Source organism: Elephas maximus, chromosome 9 (assembly GCF_024166365.1).
Source record: "Elephas maximus indicus isolate mEleMax1 chromosome 9, mEleMax1 primary haplotype, whole genome shotgun sequence".
NCBI lineage: Eukaryota > Metazoa > Chordata > Mammalia > Proboscidea > Elephantidae > Elephas > Elephas maximus.
The window spans coordinates 24,200,052-24,220,987 of NC_064827.1; the positions used below are offsets into that span (position 1 = coordinate 24,200,052).

At 36.1% G+C, this 20,936-nt stretch overlaps 1 protein-coding gene across 7 annotated transcripts in view; it reads right to left on the minus strand.

Moving 5' to 3' along the window:
* Positions 1-20,936, minus strand: part of NFIB (nuclear factor I B) — a 265,009-nt gene that overhangs the window by 27,023 nt on the left and 217,050 nt on the right. For 3 of the 7 annotated variants that reach the window (XM_049896549.1, XM_049896548.1, XM_049896551.1), the window contains exons 7-10: positions 16,638-16,772; positions 11,836-12,020; positions 7,591-7,756; positions 4,334-4,416 (exon numbers count right to left, since the gene is read on the minus strand). In XM_049896549.1, coding sequence (XP_049752506.1) covers positions 4,334-4,416; positions 7,591-7,756; positions 11,836-12,020; positions 16,638-16,772 — 569 coding nt within the window. The remainder of the gene's footprint in view (positions 1-4,333; positions 4,417-7,590; positions 7,757-11,835; positions 12,021-16,637; positions 16,773-20,936) is intronic. The other 4 variants (XM_049896553.1, XM_049896555.1, XM_049896550.1 and 1 more) reach the window with 3 other exon arrangements.

The following is a 20,936-nucleotide window of genomic DNA, read 5'->3' on the forward strand; positions in this document are numbered from 1 at the left end:
AATTACAGCATATATCATGCAAGGAATGGAACATGCTGAAGCTCACGCACCAGTAAGACCCATGCAATTGTCATAAGTAATGCAAGATCTGAACTGATCAGGCCACTCATTCGTTAGCTCTAATAGTAAGTGGCATATATAGTCAGTAGATTATAACTTTAAGATTATGAAAATTGTATCTTATATCTTATAAACTCAGCTCACCTGACTTGGTTATCTCACTTAGTGACCTCCCACTGAGTCTGTCTAAAATCTCGAATCTCTATCAAAAGTTAATATGCACTTCAATAGCTACTTTGAACCATAACCTTTTATTTCTACTTAACAAGGTGTTTTTTGCTGCAAACTTTTATTTCCAACTTGCGAGAATGTTAATGTTTGCATTCATGTATAATAGTAAAGATTTACACTTTTATTATGGCCCTAAACTCAAATATAATGGTGATGATCAAATTAACTAGATCTTGTTATATTGTATTATCCTCTGTGATAGCAAAGAAAGAAAGCCTAGAATTGGCAAGTTCATTATGAGGTTGACTAAATAAGGAACAGGGGCTCAGTAAGCTGTCTCATTCTCCATTTATACTAAAATTGTTAGGATTATATAATAATTTCTGTATTTTGTAAGCAGCACCCAAAACTTTGCTAGCTAGTTGGCATTTTCTCCAGGAGACAAAGCTTGGCGATGGGGCTCCTTCAATGTACAGGGTGCGTTCATTAAGTCTAAGGAGAAAGGAAACACCGGATTTTACTACACTTCTATGAGGTCAGTTGGAGTGGAGGTCCTTCCCAGTTCCGAAACATTCCAAACCATAAAAAGACATTTCTCAGCAGAGACTAAAAAAGTTCAGTTTGCCAAAGCAATACCCAAACATTCTTCAAGCCACCACACCATCTTCCAATAGAAAAGTTAAAGAAGAATGAAGCTCCAGTTGGAGTTCTGATTTTAAGATTTCCCCCATGCCAAAAGTTAACACATCAACTTAGCCATGATTCCAAAGACAGTCTAGTTCTGGACCCTGAACAGCATTCAAGATTGTGTTAAAAGACAAAGGAAAGTTTTCAAGTCAAGTCCAGATTAGAGGGCATGGATCAATTATTATAACTAATTAAAAAAGGATTATTTTTAATGGAAAATTATCAGTTGGTGTACATTCATCTTTTTAAAGTATTCTCCATGATCATATGATTTAATTTTTAAGGTCCAAATGAAATATCATATTTACAATGATGGGTGAAATTCCAGTGTCAGAAAAAGCTAGGATTTGAAGACAGTTAGCAAACAGTACTAATCAGCAATAACCATTATGAAAAGGAGCACAAAGTTGTATAATTACTAACGGCAACTGCATGTGTACCAAGTTGATGGGTATAAAAGCATGTACTCTTAGTATTCAACTTGCCAATATGAATATATTACTCTAACAGGAGGCACACGGGGCTCATTTTATTATTTTCTATCTCAATTTGAGAATGCCAGTATCCTTGTGAGTTAGAAATGATCATATTGAAAGTTTTGCATGTGTGTCATTTCGTGAAAAGATTTTTATAAGAGAGTCAAAATTATTCAACAATTTAAAATTTATTGTTAATTCTAATTTATGTAGGCTATATTTTTTATATATTAAAGTTCCTTTTTAGAGAAAAATAGCACTTAACAACACACATCAATACTTTTCATAACCTAAACGGATAAATCTTTATAAAGCAGTCACCAACGAAGTGAGGAATGCACCTGGTGACAGTATTTATTCTTAAGGGGTCATGTATTATAAAGGTGATGGGGGATGTTTAAAAGACCTCACTCAGACTAAAACCATTGCCTTTCTAATTTTGAATTTCTCCTAGCTAATATAAAATGATTGATTGCCTTTATTTCATGTACCCCTTGATTTTCCTTTTCATTCATCATTGAGTGCTTTAAACCAAATGCATTTAGAACCTGCCGCTAGAAGAGTGGTCTCTTTTAAATCTTTGTAAAGTAATGAAAGGACACACTAAATCAATCTCATTTCTGCTGTAGGAAAGGATAACCTTTACTCCACTGAAGTCGTTTAAACTATTTCTGTTCTGACTTCCCTGAGTGGTAAATATAAAATTTCATTTCTACGATACTTTTAAAATTTGAAAAGAAAAATCATAGGCTTTTGATTGGAGCCTTAGTTTCTTAATATACATGTATGGTATGATATTCACATACATTTATTTTCTGCATGTCTCAAAACTGTCGTTCATTATGCATTTGGCATATTGGCCTCCTTCAATTCAAAAAGCAGCACTGACTTTCATTATATAGAGGCCACATTATCTGTTTGCACGGTATTTAGAACTGAGCATTACTTTCTTAGCAACGAAGCTTACAGTTTTTTTTGCTGCCATGGGTCAATACACATCATATCTTCCAACCACATCTGACTGAACAAAATATATTTACATTGTCAGTGGTCTTCACTTGACATTGCCCACTTAAGAAACCAGCGGTGGTCTTTGATGAAAAAAAATTGTAGTTCTGGAACTCAGGTTTTTTTTTCAATTAAAATTTGCTCCAAGCTCTATCTACATTAAGATTTGTATTTGTCCGATGCTAGCTTAGTTTTCCTGATTTATCTTTTGACATATGAAAGGAGAAGAATTTCTGTATGAATTAAATGTTGTTTGGTGATCATAATTATACAAGGCTCCAAAGGGAGGGGGGAAGATGGCTTCAAAATACATGGCATTGGTTATAATATTCTAAATGTGTTTGGGGTAAAGGTTTAAATAATGGAAGCACGTTTTAATGAACTAAAAATGAACTGGAACTCAAAGCTATGTCATAAAGAATAATGCAAATCTCATGACAAAAATATTTCTAAAAATATGTGGAATGATTTTTTAAAAAAACAAGTAAACCTATAAACCCTGCATAAGTTAAAAAAAAAAAAACAGAATGAACACATACATTTGTCAAATAGAACCATATTATAGTAATTACAACACATTTCATATTACAGCAATTTTAGAGGTGAAAAAAAGCAACAATCCAGAGAATTATGTTGAAAAGCCAATGGCTGGCAAAACCACTAATTATTATTTGGTATTTTCATAACTGTGTACAGATGTTAGTTAGTTCTCACTCTTTTGTTTTGTTTTCTCTTGCTTTTTTTAAACCTGGCAGAATGTCAAGTATCTTGAATAAGCTATCATTTTTATGATTTTCTCTGAACTCGGCATGTGGTGACCTTTCATATACACAGTCTGCCACCTTGGCCTGCAACTGGAAGGACTTGAGAATTTTACCGTGAAGCACAGTTAAGGCGGTCACAATAAGCAGAGCTATGTGGACAAGCCTAGAACTACAGACGCAGGCCTGAGTACCTGCACAGGCTCACTACATATATAAAAAGTGATATATTCACGCGTTTACAACTTATCAATGAAGAGCAAGTTAGTTAATGCCAGCTCTTTCTTTCTCATTATAGCCCGTTCTTCCCTGTCATATTTTGCACACTGTTAATTTCAAACTGCACTGCTATCAAAACTTGAGAGCACCAAATGTATGCATCATAAAGTATTTTTAAATTGTTAAGTGTTTAGAATTATTTCTGTCACTTGAGGCTAGAATCATAGAATTTTTATATTGGTATGGTCCATGCTTTTGACAGTGGCTAATTTATTTATAAACCACCATTAATCTGGGCTGTATATTTTCAGTTTGGGTAAACACTTCATTTGCATTAAATTTACAACATTAATGAGATGTGAAATTTAAAATGCTACTTGAAACATAAATGATGTAAGAAAGCAGAACCCAAAAAAAGTGTTTTATTACGTCTGAAATCAGTAAACCAATTTAAACCTATTAAAGTAGGAATCATGTGTCGCCTGAGATGTGGCTTCCTAACTCATCTTCTTGGACGAAAACACAAAATGAACGGTGAAACATCTGGAAAATATGAAATAGCTCGAAAACTCAAAATGCATATTGCTCCTACTCTAATTGGCTTTTAAGTCAGTCTTCAACTTTTGTTTTTGAAAGCTACAAAGCTAGTAAGTTCTCAATAGACAAGAAGACTGAGAGGAATACTCTTTGGCTAAAACACTCCAGTTTCACGGATGTTAAGCCAATAGAAGCGACAGAGATGGAAATTGTCATGAGCCAATTTGAGAAACCCTGTTCAGGGAGGTGAGAAACAAAGAATAAATGAGAAAATATTTTGGAAAATGAAATGATCAATTTCTGTCTCATAAGCCCCATGAACCCCGTTCTGAGTCCAGAGCTGAGAGGCAGCGTGGAGGAAAGCACCGATCTGAAAGCATGGCTACACCATCACACCTGGTGAAACTTGCCCACCTGTTGCTGATGTAGGAAGGATGGGTCTCTTGGGCTTAGTCCCACATATCGATTGGCTTGAGATGTGCCTGAGGCTGTGTAGGCTGATTAAGGAAGAACAAAAACAAAGATAAAAATTGTGAACTACAGAATGAACACCCTGTCCATGTATAAGAAACCCAGAGAAGTGGGATTTGCAACCAAAAAAAAAAAAAATTTTTTTTTAAGTGTCTCCATTTCTCTTCTCTTTTTTGCCTGAGTGAATACTACCAAGTGACAGAAAAGAAATGGTGGTTGACTTCCAATCAACTAGTTTACCCTCCCCAAAAAGAATCTATCCAGTAAACCATATCCCATCCTTTGGCGTGGGCATCTCACACTTACGTGCTCTGTTTATAGTCCTACAGAAGTACCGAAAATACCGAGGATTGGCTAAATAAGAGGAGCCTTTCCTAGCTGTACCTTTTTACCAGAAATTTGGTGTCTAATAATGGAATAATCAATGACGGTCTGTGATTGTGAATGTAAAAGCAGACTGAATGTCTGTCAGGAAAAAGTGAAAGCTTTATAATAATGGGTTTTAAGCCAACATGCTTGATGATATGAGATGAAAACTTTCACTTAAAGAGATAAGGAAATCTAACATTACTAATATGAACCAAGAGCCCATTTTTATTGTATTATGTAGCATAAAATAGCTCAGTATTCTATTTAATGTGAAAATGATCTGAAGCTTAAAAGAGATGTTTTATTAAAAAAAAAATTTATATCTTTATTTTTCAGTAAGCATAAGACATCCATTTGTATTTACTGGTCCAGGAAGGGGTTGATGGCAGTTTTTAAATACTTTGCCATGAGGTAGTAAATACATGCGGTGAATGTGAACAGAATGCTAAAATTGCTAAGGCCTCACCTTGCAAGTACTTTTTGGTACGAGCGCTTTTGGGTACAGAGTGAATTTTTCACGGAAAATGCTCCCTAGTGCTAAGGATTTTCCTTCCTTTATGAAAGGAATGTATCTAATGTATTTATTTCTTCCCAGCACTAAAATTCCATTGCTCCAGGTCAGGATAAGCAGAAGAACTACATTTTGACCATACATTTACATTTATAGTTCTGATAAAAGTTTAAAATGTTTTCTTTAAAACTATTAGTGAGGAATCCAGATATTAACTTCAAACTGACTTTTTAAGAAAATCTACATGTTAGTTTCTGCCATGTTCATTTGAAGGACTAGAGAATTTGATCCATTTAGGATTTTTTTGGCCCAATTCTTAAAAAACACTGAAGATGCTCACAAGTCATCTTTTAATTACTCCTGTATAAAGTGCTGATACAAGGGTAGCTGTATGTAGCTGGTGTTTCCTACTAGATCTCCAGGCTTCCGGAAACCAACAAAGAGCATGGATGCCAGAGAAGAGTGTCGCCCATACAGAGAGGGCATGGGGTCTGTGCCACTGTTCCTTTTCAACTGTGAGAAAGAGGTTGTCTTGGCCTCTCGGTGTTGTTTTTACTGACTTAACAATTCAATGACCAGTTTCTGATTATCAGTGTTGCCTGGAGACATGGAGTTGTAAGTTAATTTGTTTATAGAAAAGAAAAACTACTCACTATATTTCTTTTACTTAGGAGAAATGGGAAGTTGCCATCATTTTATACAATCAAGATATTCTTTTTGAATATTTTCTAATTTTAAGAGATCTGATCCCTTTCTGATCAACTTATATATGAGTATAAATCCATTCATTAAAAGGCTGAAATGAATTGTGATCATTTGGGTCTGATCCTCCCCTGAATCTCATCTATTAATGTTACTATAAGAATAAGCACCAGAAGTTTCCAGAACTAGGTTTTAATCATTTATCCTATGATAGTCTTGTACTAGTTTTTTTTTTTTTTTTAAGTGCGGTATGTGTGTGTTTTAATCTTTGTTTTCTAATTACTTTTATTTAAAATGGTAACTTTGCCCAAAGATTAAATAATAACACTGTTAAAATTTGGACACATCGTTTTAGTGACTGTGATGTACACAGTTAATCTTTACAACAAAAGAACTTTTGGTCTTCTTGACTGGGTCTCCCCCATCGGTGCATGTAGTCACTAGTATAGAACCCTCTAGCAACAAACAAGTGACTAAGCATCGATGACTATTTATAGGCATTACAAGCCTCTGTGGACTTACCAGTCTCTGGGAGTCCACGAATTTTGAGGAAAAAAAGACTGAATTCACTGTATACTCAACGCACTGCCTATTTTGGGGGGGAGGGGAACAAATAGGGTTCTTTCCTAGTGGATCTTTCCAATGGCTGGGAAAGGAAGAGCCAGTGGTGCCTCTGGAATTTCACATAGTAATTTCTAGAGCATGGGGGTTTTCTTGCTCTAGGAAAGGAACGAAAAGGTCTGAATTTAAGAGATATATACAACTGATGGGGAGCATGTTAATTTCTCCTGACTGGGGTCCTGTTTACTCCACTTTACCAACTTGTACACATCAGACCCAGTTCTACAAAGCTAGAAGTTTGCTGAAGCCAATTAAAAATTAATTCCTCGAACATTTCTGTATATTCTATATGAAGAATCAAAGGGATCGCTTGGCTCACAAGTGTACGTGACATGCAACCGCACTAGCTAAATCTCTGACGTTTAAAATGGCAGGGCCGTGCTTAAAAGCATAGTATCTGATGTACCATGATAGGCAAAATAATAAAAAAAAGTTTAAAAAAAAAAAAGGGTCACAGATAATGAAAGTACAGGTAGCTTGCATGTGCCCCATACTCAGCTCTGCAATGCTCTTGCCCGCACCCTACACTGTGTGACTGTTTCTAACAACAACATAACCTACAGTAATGTAAACATGAAATTATCTCACAGAGGTACTGATTCAGTTTGTCTCGTGAAGGGACTTGATTTCTACGGGAATGCTCAAATAAGTAACAATTATCTAATCTCTCTTTGGGTGATATAAAAACCTTGCACACTGCGTTGTTATTCAGTGCAATTTAGATGTATACCTTGAACAAGCAGGCATGACTGATTATTTTGTAATAGCTGTTTACTCAAATAAGTAAGCGTCTCCCTTTCCAAAAATGATGCACTGATTGAAATTTGATAAGAGAGAGCACGTGACAGCCAGGCCACAGACATGCCTGCCAGTTCCACATAAATGAGAAATCTCCATCTGGTCAGGTAGCTAGAAAAGTTGCCATGTTTTCCACCTTGGATCAGATATCCAATGGTGCCTTCGATGGACATTTCTCATTTCCTACAGAAATACTTACTGGTTGCTGTAGGTGAAGCTGCCTCACCTTCAGTGGATGTAGTGATGGGTTTAGTATCTGTCATGGTCAGGGTCACAGGTCGCACTGCACTGGGATGGGGAGAGGGAGCCAAGACAGGAGTGAAATGGCCAGGCACTTTCCCTACTACTTGACCACTGCTGTTAGGCTACAAAACAAAAACAGAATGCCGGGTGAAGCAATCCAAAAGGCAGTCATCTTGTCCAACAACGCCACTCCGCACACTGCCACGCTGACCCTGCATACTGGGCGTGATGGCCACACAGGCCTCTCTCAAGTCTGAGTCAGAGTGGCCAGTCAACAGTTAGTAGTAATAAGAATCAACAGCATTTAAGAGAAGTTTTTCATCTTCAAGGCATTTTATATAGGTTAATTCATCTTTACAACACCCCTGAGAATCAGACAGGTTTGGTCCTTTTATTTAGTAGGCTAGAAAACACAAGCAAAGATTTAAATGATTAGCCTAAGGCTAAAATGGAAGCCCTTACTGAGCTAGCTAGAATTGGAACCCAGTGTGTCCTTATTCTTTGCTCTTCATTCTCTACAATGAGTCAGTTTTGGCTTCTGGAAGTTTTCACCTAAATGATGACATCACTGACAGAAGGGAACACAAAAATATCTGGGAGATTAAACACATCAAATGCTGTAGTTCCCATGGATTATCCTCAAGGCCCATTCTTCTACCTTCAAAAACTCGAGCTCTCTCTCACACAAGCACACTCAGACACACATATTAGGCAGTGAAGAGTCTAGGATCTCCATTTATCTTTAGGTGATTTAGTCATACACGCAGATAGAATGAGATCTAAAGCCTCTAAAATTTCAAATCCACACAATGATATAAAATGCTGAACTAGGACTGACCGTACATAGATCTACGAGTGAAAGATTCTGAAAGTAAATTAAAATGTACTGAAGTAAAACAGAGAAAAATCAAATTATTATTTGAGTTACTCTTCCATTGTTGTATGTGGAAAGTTACATACAATAACTAATTGTCGACATTTCTGGGAATTCACTCAGAAAGTCCCCTGGCCAATGATAGAAAAGATATTATTATCTGTGTTTTAGTCCCTGGGTAAAAAAAGAGTTTAGGTGGTAGCAGACAAATCCTAAGGGGTACATTGTATGAAGGAATACTGGAATATATTTTCCTAGACAGAGAATGCTATTCTTTATCAACGCTCATGTTAGGATTCTCCACTGCATCACGAACGTAACAGTTTGCTAGAACGTTCTCTTCCACAAATATTTAGTCTTTATCATCTGAACCGTTCAAGGTAAAGAGGGCAATGAAGCAGAATATTTATCTAAATACCTGCACATAAACCACAAGTAGACATTTCTCTAGAGAAAAAGATAAACAGCGAATAACACTTAAATATTGTGACTCAGAGACATGATCTAAGTCTTTGGTTGAGTTCCTCAGAGGCTGCACTATTTATTCTAGAAATAAAATGGACTTCTTGAATATCCTGACTATTCATCATGTGTAATTTTAGGTATTTAACATTATGTCACGAAAACTGACCACAGTTTCCCCTTGTGGAAACCTATTGGAGGGTTATATCTTAACTGATTTTATTTAAAATATTCCATTGAATAGCATGACTGTCTGACTATAACTGTACAGCAGTAAAGCAATTAATCTCCCAATTGCTGTGGGGAGGAAAAGGTATTTCAGTTGCTTGACTTAATCAAAATGAGTACAGTGTTGGGGGATATTGGGAAGGAACAATTTACTATAGGGGAACCAGTACTCATTTTCTTCAACTTCTAGAATGAGAAAGGTAAATATCAAGAGTCCTATTTTGGAATACAAATGAAATGGTTTTGAGTTAGAGTTAAAAAATCAAAGAAGATACGATGTTCCTACAAAAACAAATTTGAAGTGTAGTATAAAGATCCATTTCTCCTTCCAAAGGGAAAAAGTAGGTGGCTTCTAAAGCGGACCATCAGCTTCTGGTTATTGGAACGTTACAAGTGACTGCTTTATATATCCTACTAACAAAAGAAGAAAGGTCTCATTTTTTCATTGGTGGTACATTCAGTGATGAAAAAAATGTTTCGGGATACAGTGTTTACCAAAGCGTTTTGAAAGCACCTACCTGAGAGAGTGGAACAGAAGCAGAATGAGAGTAATTTCTAGAAAATGCTTCACAGAATAGGATAACACCCTGCCCATTCTGCAAGCTCTGCCCACTGGAATGGAATCACAGTCCACGTAAACTGACAAACCTTCCTCTCACTTAAATATAATAAAAGTGACAAAACAAAGGATTCCTGTGCCCCTGCAGATAAGTTTTTTGAAACTCAGGGTAAAAAAATGTGAAAGTTATTTTTCTTCAGTTTTCTACTAATTTAAGCAGATGAAGCTACACCATAAAGTTTCTGTCTCTTAAGACTGTTAATAAATGAGCTTTCACACTGCAGATACGAAAAGAGAGAGGTCTACCTGAAGATGAAGCTGACATTGAATTCGAAAGGATTATCCTACTCAGTACACTGCTCCTATTATACAAAATCCTGGGAAGGGATTTTTTTTTTTTCTATTAATTGAGATGAGAGTAAGATGCTTCTCTAAGAAGTTGGATCTTTACCTTGAAAATGTGAAGAAAAACTGAGAACAATATAGGTAGATTATCACCTAATATGCCCTCTTAACTTATAAAGAAATTGAAATGTACTTAAAACAAGCACTGAATAATTAAAGAAATGCATAACACTAAGGGCCTGATTTCAATTTGCATAATTTTTCCCCTAACAGTGCCTAATTAAGACATCAGTTAAAAAAAAAAAAAAAAATCCAGTGGAACTTGAAGATTTTCCACACTGAATTAACGTTAAGGACTTTTAATAGATGTCTTAATTAGACTTTGTTATTCATGGAAATTCTACACAAATTAAAATCAGACCTTGTATGCAGTGTTCCCAGCTGAGTCTAGCAAAATGCTCTATGGAACGGAGACGTTTGAATCCATGCTCTGACAGCAAATTTAATTTCTAAACTGATATACTAAGATCCCACTGTTTTACTGAGTTGTCTTTATTGTTAGAGTCATTAAAAGTACTACACCATTTAAACATTTTCTTCTAAAATACCAACAGTAGGTTTAACTTCAAATCCGAAATTCAGGAACACTGGTTTAGCGTATCAGTCAATGGGCCTAAGTAAAGGTAACTTTTTAAGTAACCCCAAGATTGCTGGATATGCTGTTATTGAAACTCAGGCGTTCAGAGAGGTCCATTTTGCTTCATCTTAACAAGTACATTAAGTCTGAAGGGACTCTTTCCACACCTTTTGTTTTTAATTCTGAATTAATATGCATATCCTATTTATTGCCATTTTAATAACTAAACAGCAGTAATAACAGAATGTTTGTAAACATCCTCAAAGCATTAAAAGGCATAAGAAGGAGTGGACAGCAGTCTTGCAGGTAAAGCAGCAAAGCCAAATACCAGACCATAAGATCAAAATGACATTACCACTGATTTTGGATATGACAGTCACTGACAGCACCCAGCACTGGCACAAAGACTATCTATTCTTCTTACCAAATCCCTACCAAATGACCTCTCCATAGCAAGGAGCCACAACTCTGGTGAGTGAAAAATACGCATGAGTCACTACACTTACCATGAATCTCTAAAACAAATGTATAATGTTTACAAAAGAAAAGAAAAAGATGCTTCTAGCACTGTCACTCATTATTATATGGAGTCATGTCTGTGCAAAGAATACTCAAGTAGTCATCAAACACTGAAAATGTTTATATTAGCGAAGCTTATTTTAATGCCTAATAGTTGGCCTATAAATACAACTGCAAGTTCTTTTGTGTGTGTTTATTTTAGCACATACCTTGCACCTGCCTAAAATAAGCACTTTGCTTCTGTGTCAAACCAGGTATTTCAGAGGTGCGAACTCCAGCTCAGAGCTTTTTTTTGTCAGTGTACTTGCTGTATAATCTTTCTCTTCAGTCAATGAAAACCCAAAAACATCAAACCAAAAACATCGTCACAAATATGCCCCTTTGGGGCAACACACTTCCTACCTGTCAGTCAGCCACATTCAAATGAAAATTTATTGAGTCATCGAGACACTTCCTGAAGATGGATTTCAAAAGCTTGATGTTCTGCCAGACATGCTGTCTGACTAACCTTCATGCCTTAGAGTTAGCCCTGTTCCATACCCTTAGGCTCTAATCTTATTTTCTCTCTCATTTTTACCTGGCTGGTCTGCGGACTGGACGGGTCATAAGAAGGTACATAGTTCTTCAGAGTATCCTGAGGATTCAGGTGGGGAGGATATCTGATTGTTGGATGAGAAAAGTAGCTCGATGGGGCTGGAGGAAGGATAGCTTGTGTTGGAAATGGCAACGGTGAGGGTGGAGGTGGAGTTCGAGTTGAGATGACTGCAGAAGAGAGAAAAGGAAAGGTTGATTTGTCAGCTGTGAACCTATATAACCGATGGTCATTCATTAATTTTTTCATGATTTAAACCGAATTCTCCTAAAATAATAATTATTCTTTTACGTTTGTTCTCAATGCCAGTACTTACGCATGCACAGACAGGACCCCCGTACTCTAGGGTACTAAGAATCCTCCTTACTAGATCCAGGAATGATTACCAAAAGAAGTTTCTCTTTTATGAGTTATGCCATTGCTGGTTAAAACACTTCTTTGAGCAAAGTTATTTCCTAGCAAAAAACATTCTTTATGAAATGCAGATCAAGTCACCACACGAATCAGTGAGTACAAGATCATTAGATTTTCTACCAAAATCAAAATGGAAGTGTAATCCCATTTTAAATAAATCTTTCCCCCATAAAAACCAGCTGGTGGTTGTTTATAAGTAATACTAATAATTAGTAATGAATAATGTCCTGATCACTGTATAAATGCTTATGAATATTCAACATAGGGCCTGGGAACACTTTCTCCTAATGAAAATGTTTCTTTCAAAGCCAAGAGCTCTATTCCGTAACTATTTCTATATGTAGCTTAAAAGATGTTGTTAAGGTAAAGCCAAGAATAAAACCCAAGCAAATGCAAATTAAAGTTTTCACATGATAACTTACCCATAAATCACATATTTTATGAATAATACTATATAAACCACATGAAACGTAACATTTAATTTTACCGAACTTTAATTCATCATTAGTATAATCATAATTTATTGTTTAATTTTCTAAATATACCTCAAGTTTTAAAGAGAGGGAAAGAAGATAATTGTATTATCATTATCTCTATCATGTTGAAGAAAATAATCACATAAGCACAAGAGTATCAACCAATATACGTAGAAGTGAAGATTAAATGTCTCTATTTAATATTTCAATCTTAGTTATAAGGAATTAGGAATGTTTAATGCTTTATGACGTATCTTAGCAAACCAAACAATATGAAAAAATAATTTTTTTCCATGACCTATAAATGAAATTTTCTGGACCTATCTCTAACTTTGTAATTATGTGCAAAAACCCCACAACTTTTTAAAGGATATTGCTTATCTCCCCTAAAGAAAGTTTTTCAGAAGATATAAGAAATTAAGAATATATATCATAAAAAAAAAATATATCACAGGAGAATCATAAATTCAAGTTTACGGTCATAACTTTGCTCCTTGGAATGTCTAGGGCACTTTCCTCAGAACCCTCTGGAGTAGTTGCTATAATGCAGATTCCTGAGCCTAACACCAGACCTACTGAATCAGGACCTCCATGGGTAAGGCACCGGAGTGTGCATTTTAAAGTTGTGCCCTGTGTGATCTCTTCCCCCATTGAATTTTGAGTATCCCCAGTCAAGGAACGCATTTCAGAAAACAATTTGCATATTTCTTAGAGCAAAATTCCTTTTTGAAGTATTACTTTATTTAAGAATTACTTTATTTAAGAAGTATACACAGTTGAAGGTATAATTTAAGGCAGTACAAACACCCACATAAAATTGGTCATTTTGTCTTTAGTGTCTTCATCTTAGCTCAGTTTAACTACAGCTGCAAGCAAAGGAATGCCAAGACACTCTGGGGCTACCAGAAGCTAGAAAAGACAAGGAAGGATTTTCCAATGCCCTGAATTTGGACTTTTAGCCTCCCAAATTTCTGTTCTTTAAAGCCACCCAATTTGTGGTATTTTGATACGGTAGCCCTGGAAAACTAAGACAGTTATCCAATCAATAAAAGTCATTCTAGTCCTTCAAAAAGATAAAGCAGAATACAATACAGAAAATGTTTTTCTTCATTATGAAAGAATCCATCCATTCATCTGTCTATACATGCATGAATGTATTTGTTGCCTAGACTATATTAGTGCATAGCCTTCCTAATTGGCTTCCTTCCTCCAGTCTTGCTCTCTCCAATATATCCTTTGGTCCCATACCAATGATTTTTTTTAAAACTACCACTATAATCATATAACTTCTCCACTAAAAATCTTTCAGTGGCTTCCCACTGCCCACAGAATAAAATTCCAGTGACTTCATGGCGATATAGGGCCCTAAGGTGCCTTCTATTGCTATTCAGAAGGTTTTCACTGGCTAATTTTTTCAGTAGACTGCCAGTTCCTTGTTCCTAGTCTGTCTTAGTCTGGAAGTCTTTGCATGTGAAAGTTGGATGATGAATAAGAACGATGAACTGAAGAAGAATTGATGCCTCTGAATTATGGTATTGGAGAAGAGTATTGAATATACTGCCAGAAGAACAAACAAATCTGTCTTGGAAGAAGTACAGCCAGAATGCTCTTAGAAGCAAGGATGGCAAGACTTCATCTCACATACTTTGGATGTGTTATCAGGGGGGACCAGTCCCCGGAGAAGGACATCATGCTTGGTAAAGTAGAGGGTCAGTGAAAAAGAGGAAGACCCTCAACCAGATGGATGGACATAGCGGCTGCGACAATGGTCTCAAGCATAACAAAAGTTGTGAGGATGGTACAGGACCAGGCAGTGTTTTGTTCTATTATACAAAAGGTCACTATGAGTTGGAATCGACTCGATGGCACCTAACAACAACAAAGGTGCCTTAGAACCCAGTCCTCCTCACTTCTTTGGCCTCACAGCCAAGTTCTCCCCACAGGCTATGCTCTGGGCACATTAAGATGTGGTCCTTGCTGCAATGACCTCCTGCATGGATACATGTTGCTGTCTCTGAAACACCTTCCTCCTGGTTTGTTATTCCTTCTTTATGCTGAACTCATCTTTCAAACTTGAGTTCGGAACATACCTCTTCCAGACATCTAATCCTCCTGCAAACACAGGAGATGGCTAGCCGATGACTTGGTCCCCCTATCTCCCCAGTAGACCACGAGTTCCTTCAGGACAGAAACTCTCTCTCACGTCCAAGGCACGTAAGACAAGCCCTAACATATTAGGTATTGAACAAATACCTGAGGAAGGATCAGGATGGTCCTTAGCTAGGTCTCTCATGTTTCATTATATAAAAAAGTATTGCTTAATTTTTTGCAGATTTAGAAATATCAATATTTTAATCAAATATAATAAATGGATGATTTGACTTCTGAGTTAATTTTTTTCTAACATTCAATGTTAAAAATCTATGAAATTGCTACTGATTTATACCAGCAGTATAAGAACAAAGAGAAAAATTCTTATACCATATTAAATTATCTATTCTGCTCTTAAATTTTATATTTCCTTAATGATAACAATAAGAGCCATGCATTTTTAAAGTATAGTGATGATATTGACATACTCTTATAAACCAAAGCTAAAGACTTTAATAGATGCTACATCCTTGGAATAAAGGTATAAAAACCAGGTTTCATTGCTGTGAAGGATAAGGAATCGCCTAACTATAAATTGAAAGCAAGTAGAGTATTGGTATAGACATCAGTTCGAATCCACCAGGCACTCTTTGGAAACTCTATGGGGCAGTTCTACACCGTCCTACAGGGTCACTATGAGTCAGAATCGACTGGATGGCAAAGAGTTTTTATAAATATTTACACATTAAACTTTCTCTACCTAAAATTCAGTTTACTCCTGTGTAGCACTTAAAAGTAGTAAGTAGAGAGTATCTAATATTGTTTATTAATTTTATCTAATTTTTAATTTTTGAGAGAGAATTTAGTATTAGTTGTAGCTTAAATAGAGATCCTGGTGGCACTGTAATTAAGAGCTATGGCTGCTAACAAAAAGGCCGGCAGTTCAAATCCACCAGCCACTCCTTGGAAACCTTATGGGTCTGTCCTGTAGGGTCACTATGAGTCAGAATCAACTTGACAGCAACAGGTTTGGTTTTGGTTTGGTAGCTTAAATTACAAATGTAAAATATTGGATTATTTTTCCTATTTTAATTAAGACAATAGACATAATATCAACTGTATTTTCCCACAAGAGGAACCCTAGTGGTGCAGTGGTTGAGAGCTCAGCTGCTAGTTCAAATCCACCAGCCGCTCCCTGGAAACCGTATGGGACAGTTCTACTTTGCCTATAGGGTCGCGATGAGTCAGAATACACTCGACAGCAATGGGCTTGGTTTTTTGGTTTTATCCCACAGAAGGAATATGTGCATATAAAACAGCTATCGAAGAAAAAGACCTCTTTTATTTTTTGATCAATTTCATCCCCCAAAACTTATTTAAATATTGATTTGTATATAGAAAAGAACATCTATAGAAATCACGTCGTATATCTTAAAGTCTTCAGAGATACTCTAAACTCAGCAACATACTTGATCATGAATATTTTCCTTAGTAAAATATTTAGAATTAGGACCAGTGCTGAAGCTACAGTTAACTATGTAATCTGTGTTTTCTAATTCCTTTTGATTGTGAACTTTCCAATAAAGGCAACTTAAAAATACATGTCTAAATGTTTTTAAATTGTATGGCTCTGAAAATCTTTTCTCACAAATTGATAAAAAAGCTGTTAACTATGGCCTCCCTCCCCTCTTTGGATGAGAAAGCATGGTCACCATAGCTATAATTATAAACATTTGCTCCATATCTTGAGGGTGTGGACCCCACAGACAAGAGGGAGGCTTTTCCTCAACGCCTGAAACTCCTCACCGCTGTGTGCAACTCCAGGAATTCCGGGGTGGTGGTGCTGGGGGAAAGTGCTCAGTCTGGGGGAAGAATCCTGTGGAGATGTCGAGCTGAACAACGGCTTTTCAGGCTTCTTCATAGTAGTTGGAGAAGACATATCTGCAAAGGAAGAGGGAAAAAAAAAATCTTTATGACCTTCTTAAGCTCTAACATCCACGTCACATAATGAGAGATTTCGTTTTCCAACATTTTAGTATTTTTGTATGTTGGCTGGCTCTTTTATAAAACGTATACTAAAAACAAAAACTGACAGTCTCTATTGATGTTAACGCAAGGCTTCATTTCTCTATTGATGCTAACCCAAGGCTTCATTAAAATTATCATGAGAATTATTCTAGTACTAAATAAAATCTCAAGTTCTGAAAATAAAAGTATCATGTTTCTTTTGGCCCCTTGGTTCAAATAAAGGTCTTTTTTTTTTTTTTTTTTTACCTCAGCATATCATTATTAGATTTATACAATTCAGGAGTTTGTCTTTTGACCTGCTGACTACACTGTGAAAATGCAGGAAACCTGATGCAAATGTACAAAACAACCTTTGGATACACTGGTAAGTATGTCACTGGTGTAACATCTTTTACGGAAAAATCACTCACTCATTTAGCAAAAATATATATCCTTTAATTTGCTCATTTTGCATATGTTTATCGGGTTCTTTCTATTTGCTAAAGTGAGGGTGTTAAAAAAATACAAAAAAAATAAATTCCTGCTCTAGAGATGATCACTGCTAGTGAAGATGCAAATAGTAAGAGAAATGGCTGTCAACAGCCCAGATGGAGTAAGGGTGTTGGGAGGAGAGACACTGTCACATTTGTTGCTACATCACCTATGGCAGTGCAGAGTGCTGGTGACCACCTTGGCCTCCCCAGCTTAAGGAAGGAATCCCCAGAGGCGCCATATTTAAAATGTAATTGTGGATGACATTCCCATAGAGGAAATGTTTGGAAGAAGGGAGGCATAGAATAAGCAAGTAGTACCAGTAGTCTGTAGGATGGTGGGATAAAGAGAAGAAGAAGGAGACAGAGCAGCTTGCAGGACCCACATGGTGAAGGGCCATGGGTTTCGTATATAAATGTCTGAACCATAGCCTAATGGGGGACTGCTATTGGTTGAGGAATTACAATCACATTTATAGTTTAGAACAATTTATCCAGAAAGAAGATGGAGGATAAATCAGCCAAAATGGAGCTAGCAATCCTGGAGAACACTTCAGATGACACGTTAATTAATACATTCATTTCATATATAGATATCCAAGGCCTAATTTATATCAGACACTGTACTAGTTGCTAAGGACACACTGGTGATCTAGAGTCAGCTTCTGCCTTTATAAAACTTAAAAATCTAGTAGGGGATATAAACAAATAAAAAGGAATTACAAGGCACTGTAAGTGTTATGATCGGAAAAGTATTCAGGGTCTGCATTCATTCACTCATCCATCCATTCCACAAACATTTAATACTGCCAAAAGATAGATCAAGAGAGCCTGAAATAGGAGTGGGGGTGGAGCTAATGCAACAGACAGGTAAACGGAAGTAATCTAATTCATTGAATAGCTGGATGTAGATCTTCACATTGGGTGACTCATAGATTGCATGGCACAGTTAGCTGGAACAGGGAATTCAGGAGAAACTGGTTGGTAGAAGAGATGTGTCCTGTTTTAAACACCTTCAATGTTGATTTTTATGAAGGTTTATACATTTATGATAAAACATTCTAAAAATGATAATCAAAATAAAAAAATCTATATTTGTATCATCAAAAATATTAAGCACATACATATATAAGTAGATATAATAGTAATGGACTCCCACGTATCCATTACTCAGCTTCAACAATTATCAGCTCATGGCCAATCTTATTTCGTCTTTACCCCATCTATACTTCCTCCACCCCTGCTTGTATTACTTTAAAGCATATTTCTCACATCATATAATTTCACCTATAAATATCTCAGCATGTACCTCTAAAAGACAAGAATTAAAGTTTATTAAAAGAGTTTCAAAAAAAACCCATTATCACGCACATATATATGTGTGTATATATATATAATACACATATAATTTGCATTTATAATTTTGTTTTTTTGAAATGTGAAAAAGGCTTCATGGTGTTATTGATATAAGAAACCAGTTATCCTTACATTTTGCCACTGAAAAATTATGATTTGATAAAACTACTTGCTTTCAGCATGCTGGTTCTTAAAGAATGGGCAGGCTGCTGTAAAGACAGTAGGCATCATCATCTACAAAAAATGACAGGTATATTAGTAGCCTTAAGCTATAATTTGTGACTAACTAGCTGTCACTAATCTATCAGAACTTTGATGAGAGAACTATTTCCTTATATCTTCCTTAAAAAGAAATAAAACAAAAGAAATTGTAATAAAACCACAGCAACTGATGTTGCTATTAAAAAAAAAAAAAAAGGAAAGAAAATTTACAAGCCAAGGTTTAAAATGTAGACAAAAGAAGCTTATTTCAAAATGCCAAAAATAATTCTTAATTTCACTTAAGAGCCATGTGATTTTAAAAGATAATACTACAAATACAGATTTTTGCCTGCTCAAAATTAAACCATAGGAATAGAGACCATTAGAAGGGGAAAGAACACCGTTTCTATCCCTCTTACAAGTTTCTATCCCAAATTTTCAATTTAAAATTAATTCTCATTAAACTGATTCAAAATGGATTAAGGACCTAAATGTGCAAACTAAAACCAGAAAATCTTAGAAGAAAAAGCAGTGGCAATCCTATCAGGCCTAGCTTTTAACAATAGATTATTTAATATAATAACAAAAGCACCAACAGCAAAAGACAAAATAAATAATTGAGACCTTATAAAAATTAAAAACTTTTCTTCATCAAAGGATTTTACCAAAAAAAGTGAAAAGACAAGCTACCGACTGGGAGAATATCTTCAGAAACCATACACCCAACAATAAGCTATAACCAAAATATACATAAAACTTCAACAACGTAACAACAAAAAGACAAACAGCGCAATCATAAAATGGGCAAAGAACTTAAGAGACATTTCACCAAAGAGGATGTTCAAATGGCCACCAAATATATGAAAAGATGCTCAGTGTCATTAGCCATCAGAGAGGTGTAAATTAAAACCACAATGAGATACAATTTCATTCCACTAGGATGGCTAAGATTTAGAAAAAAAAAAAAAAAGGCAGAAAATAACAAATACTGGCTAGGATGTAGGGAAACTGGAACCCTTACCTACTGCTGGTGGGAATGCAAAATGGTATAGCCATTATGGAAAACAGTGTGGCAGTTTTCACTCCTAGGTATACACCCAAAAGACTTGAAAATAGAGACTCAAACAGAAACTTGAATACCAGTTCACCGTAGCACTATTCACAATAGCCAAAAGGTGGAAACAACCTAAATCCTCATCAATGGATGAATGGATTAACAAAATGTGCTATATACATACAATGGAATACTACTCAGCCAGTAGGAGAAATGAAATCTTAATACATGCTATAATACAGATGAAGCTGGAAGACATTATGCTGAGTGAAATAACAAAAGAACAAATGTTATATGACCTCACTTATATAAAAAGACAAGAAAAGGTAAATGTATAGAGAACAAAGTTTATTAGTAGTTACTAGGGGCGGGAGGGACAAGGGAAGGGGGGACAAATGTGATGGAAATATTGCATTGATTAAGAGAAGGGCTGCACAGCCGATTACTGTAATTGTTCTCAGTAAGTTGTACACCTGTAAATAGCTGAATTGGCAAAAGTTGTGTGATAGCTATATTTAAAACAATGACAAAAAAAAAAAAAGAATAGCTGCTGAGGCTGTGTATGTACAACCAAAAACCTCACAGGACTTTGGTTTCTTCATTTGAAGGTTTCAAGGGACATTCCGTTAATTGGCCTAATAACATGTTTAGTGCTTCTGTTCTACCTCCTAGTTCGATGCGTAGTGCCTGGGGTCTCGAAAGCTTGCAAGCGGCCATCCAAGGCACAACAATTGGTCTCTATTCGCCTGGAACAACAGAGGAAGGTAAGTCAGGAATAGGGGGAGGATATGGAATGTGTGGCTAATTGCCTCCATGAACAACTGCCTCCTTTGCCATGAGACCAGGAGAACAGAATGGTGCCCGGCTACCATTACTGAACATTTTGATCAAAGGTTCCATAGAAGAATTCTGATCAAAAGCAGGAAAGTGCAAAACAGAATTTCAAATTCTCATGGACTCCTGACATCCTGCAGCCATGAAGGTTGGACGAACCTC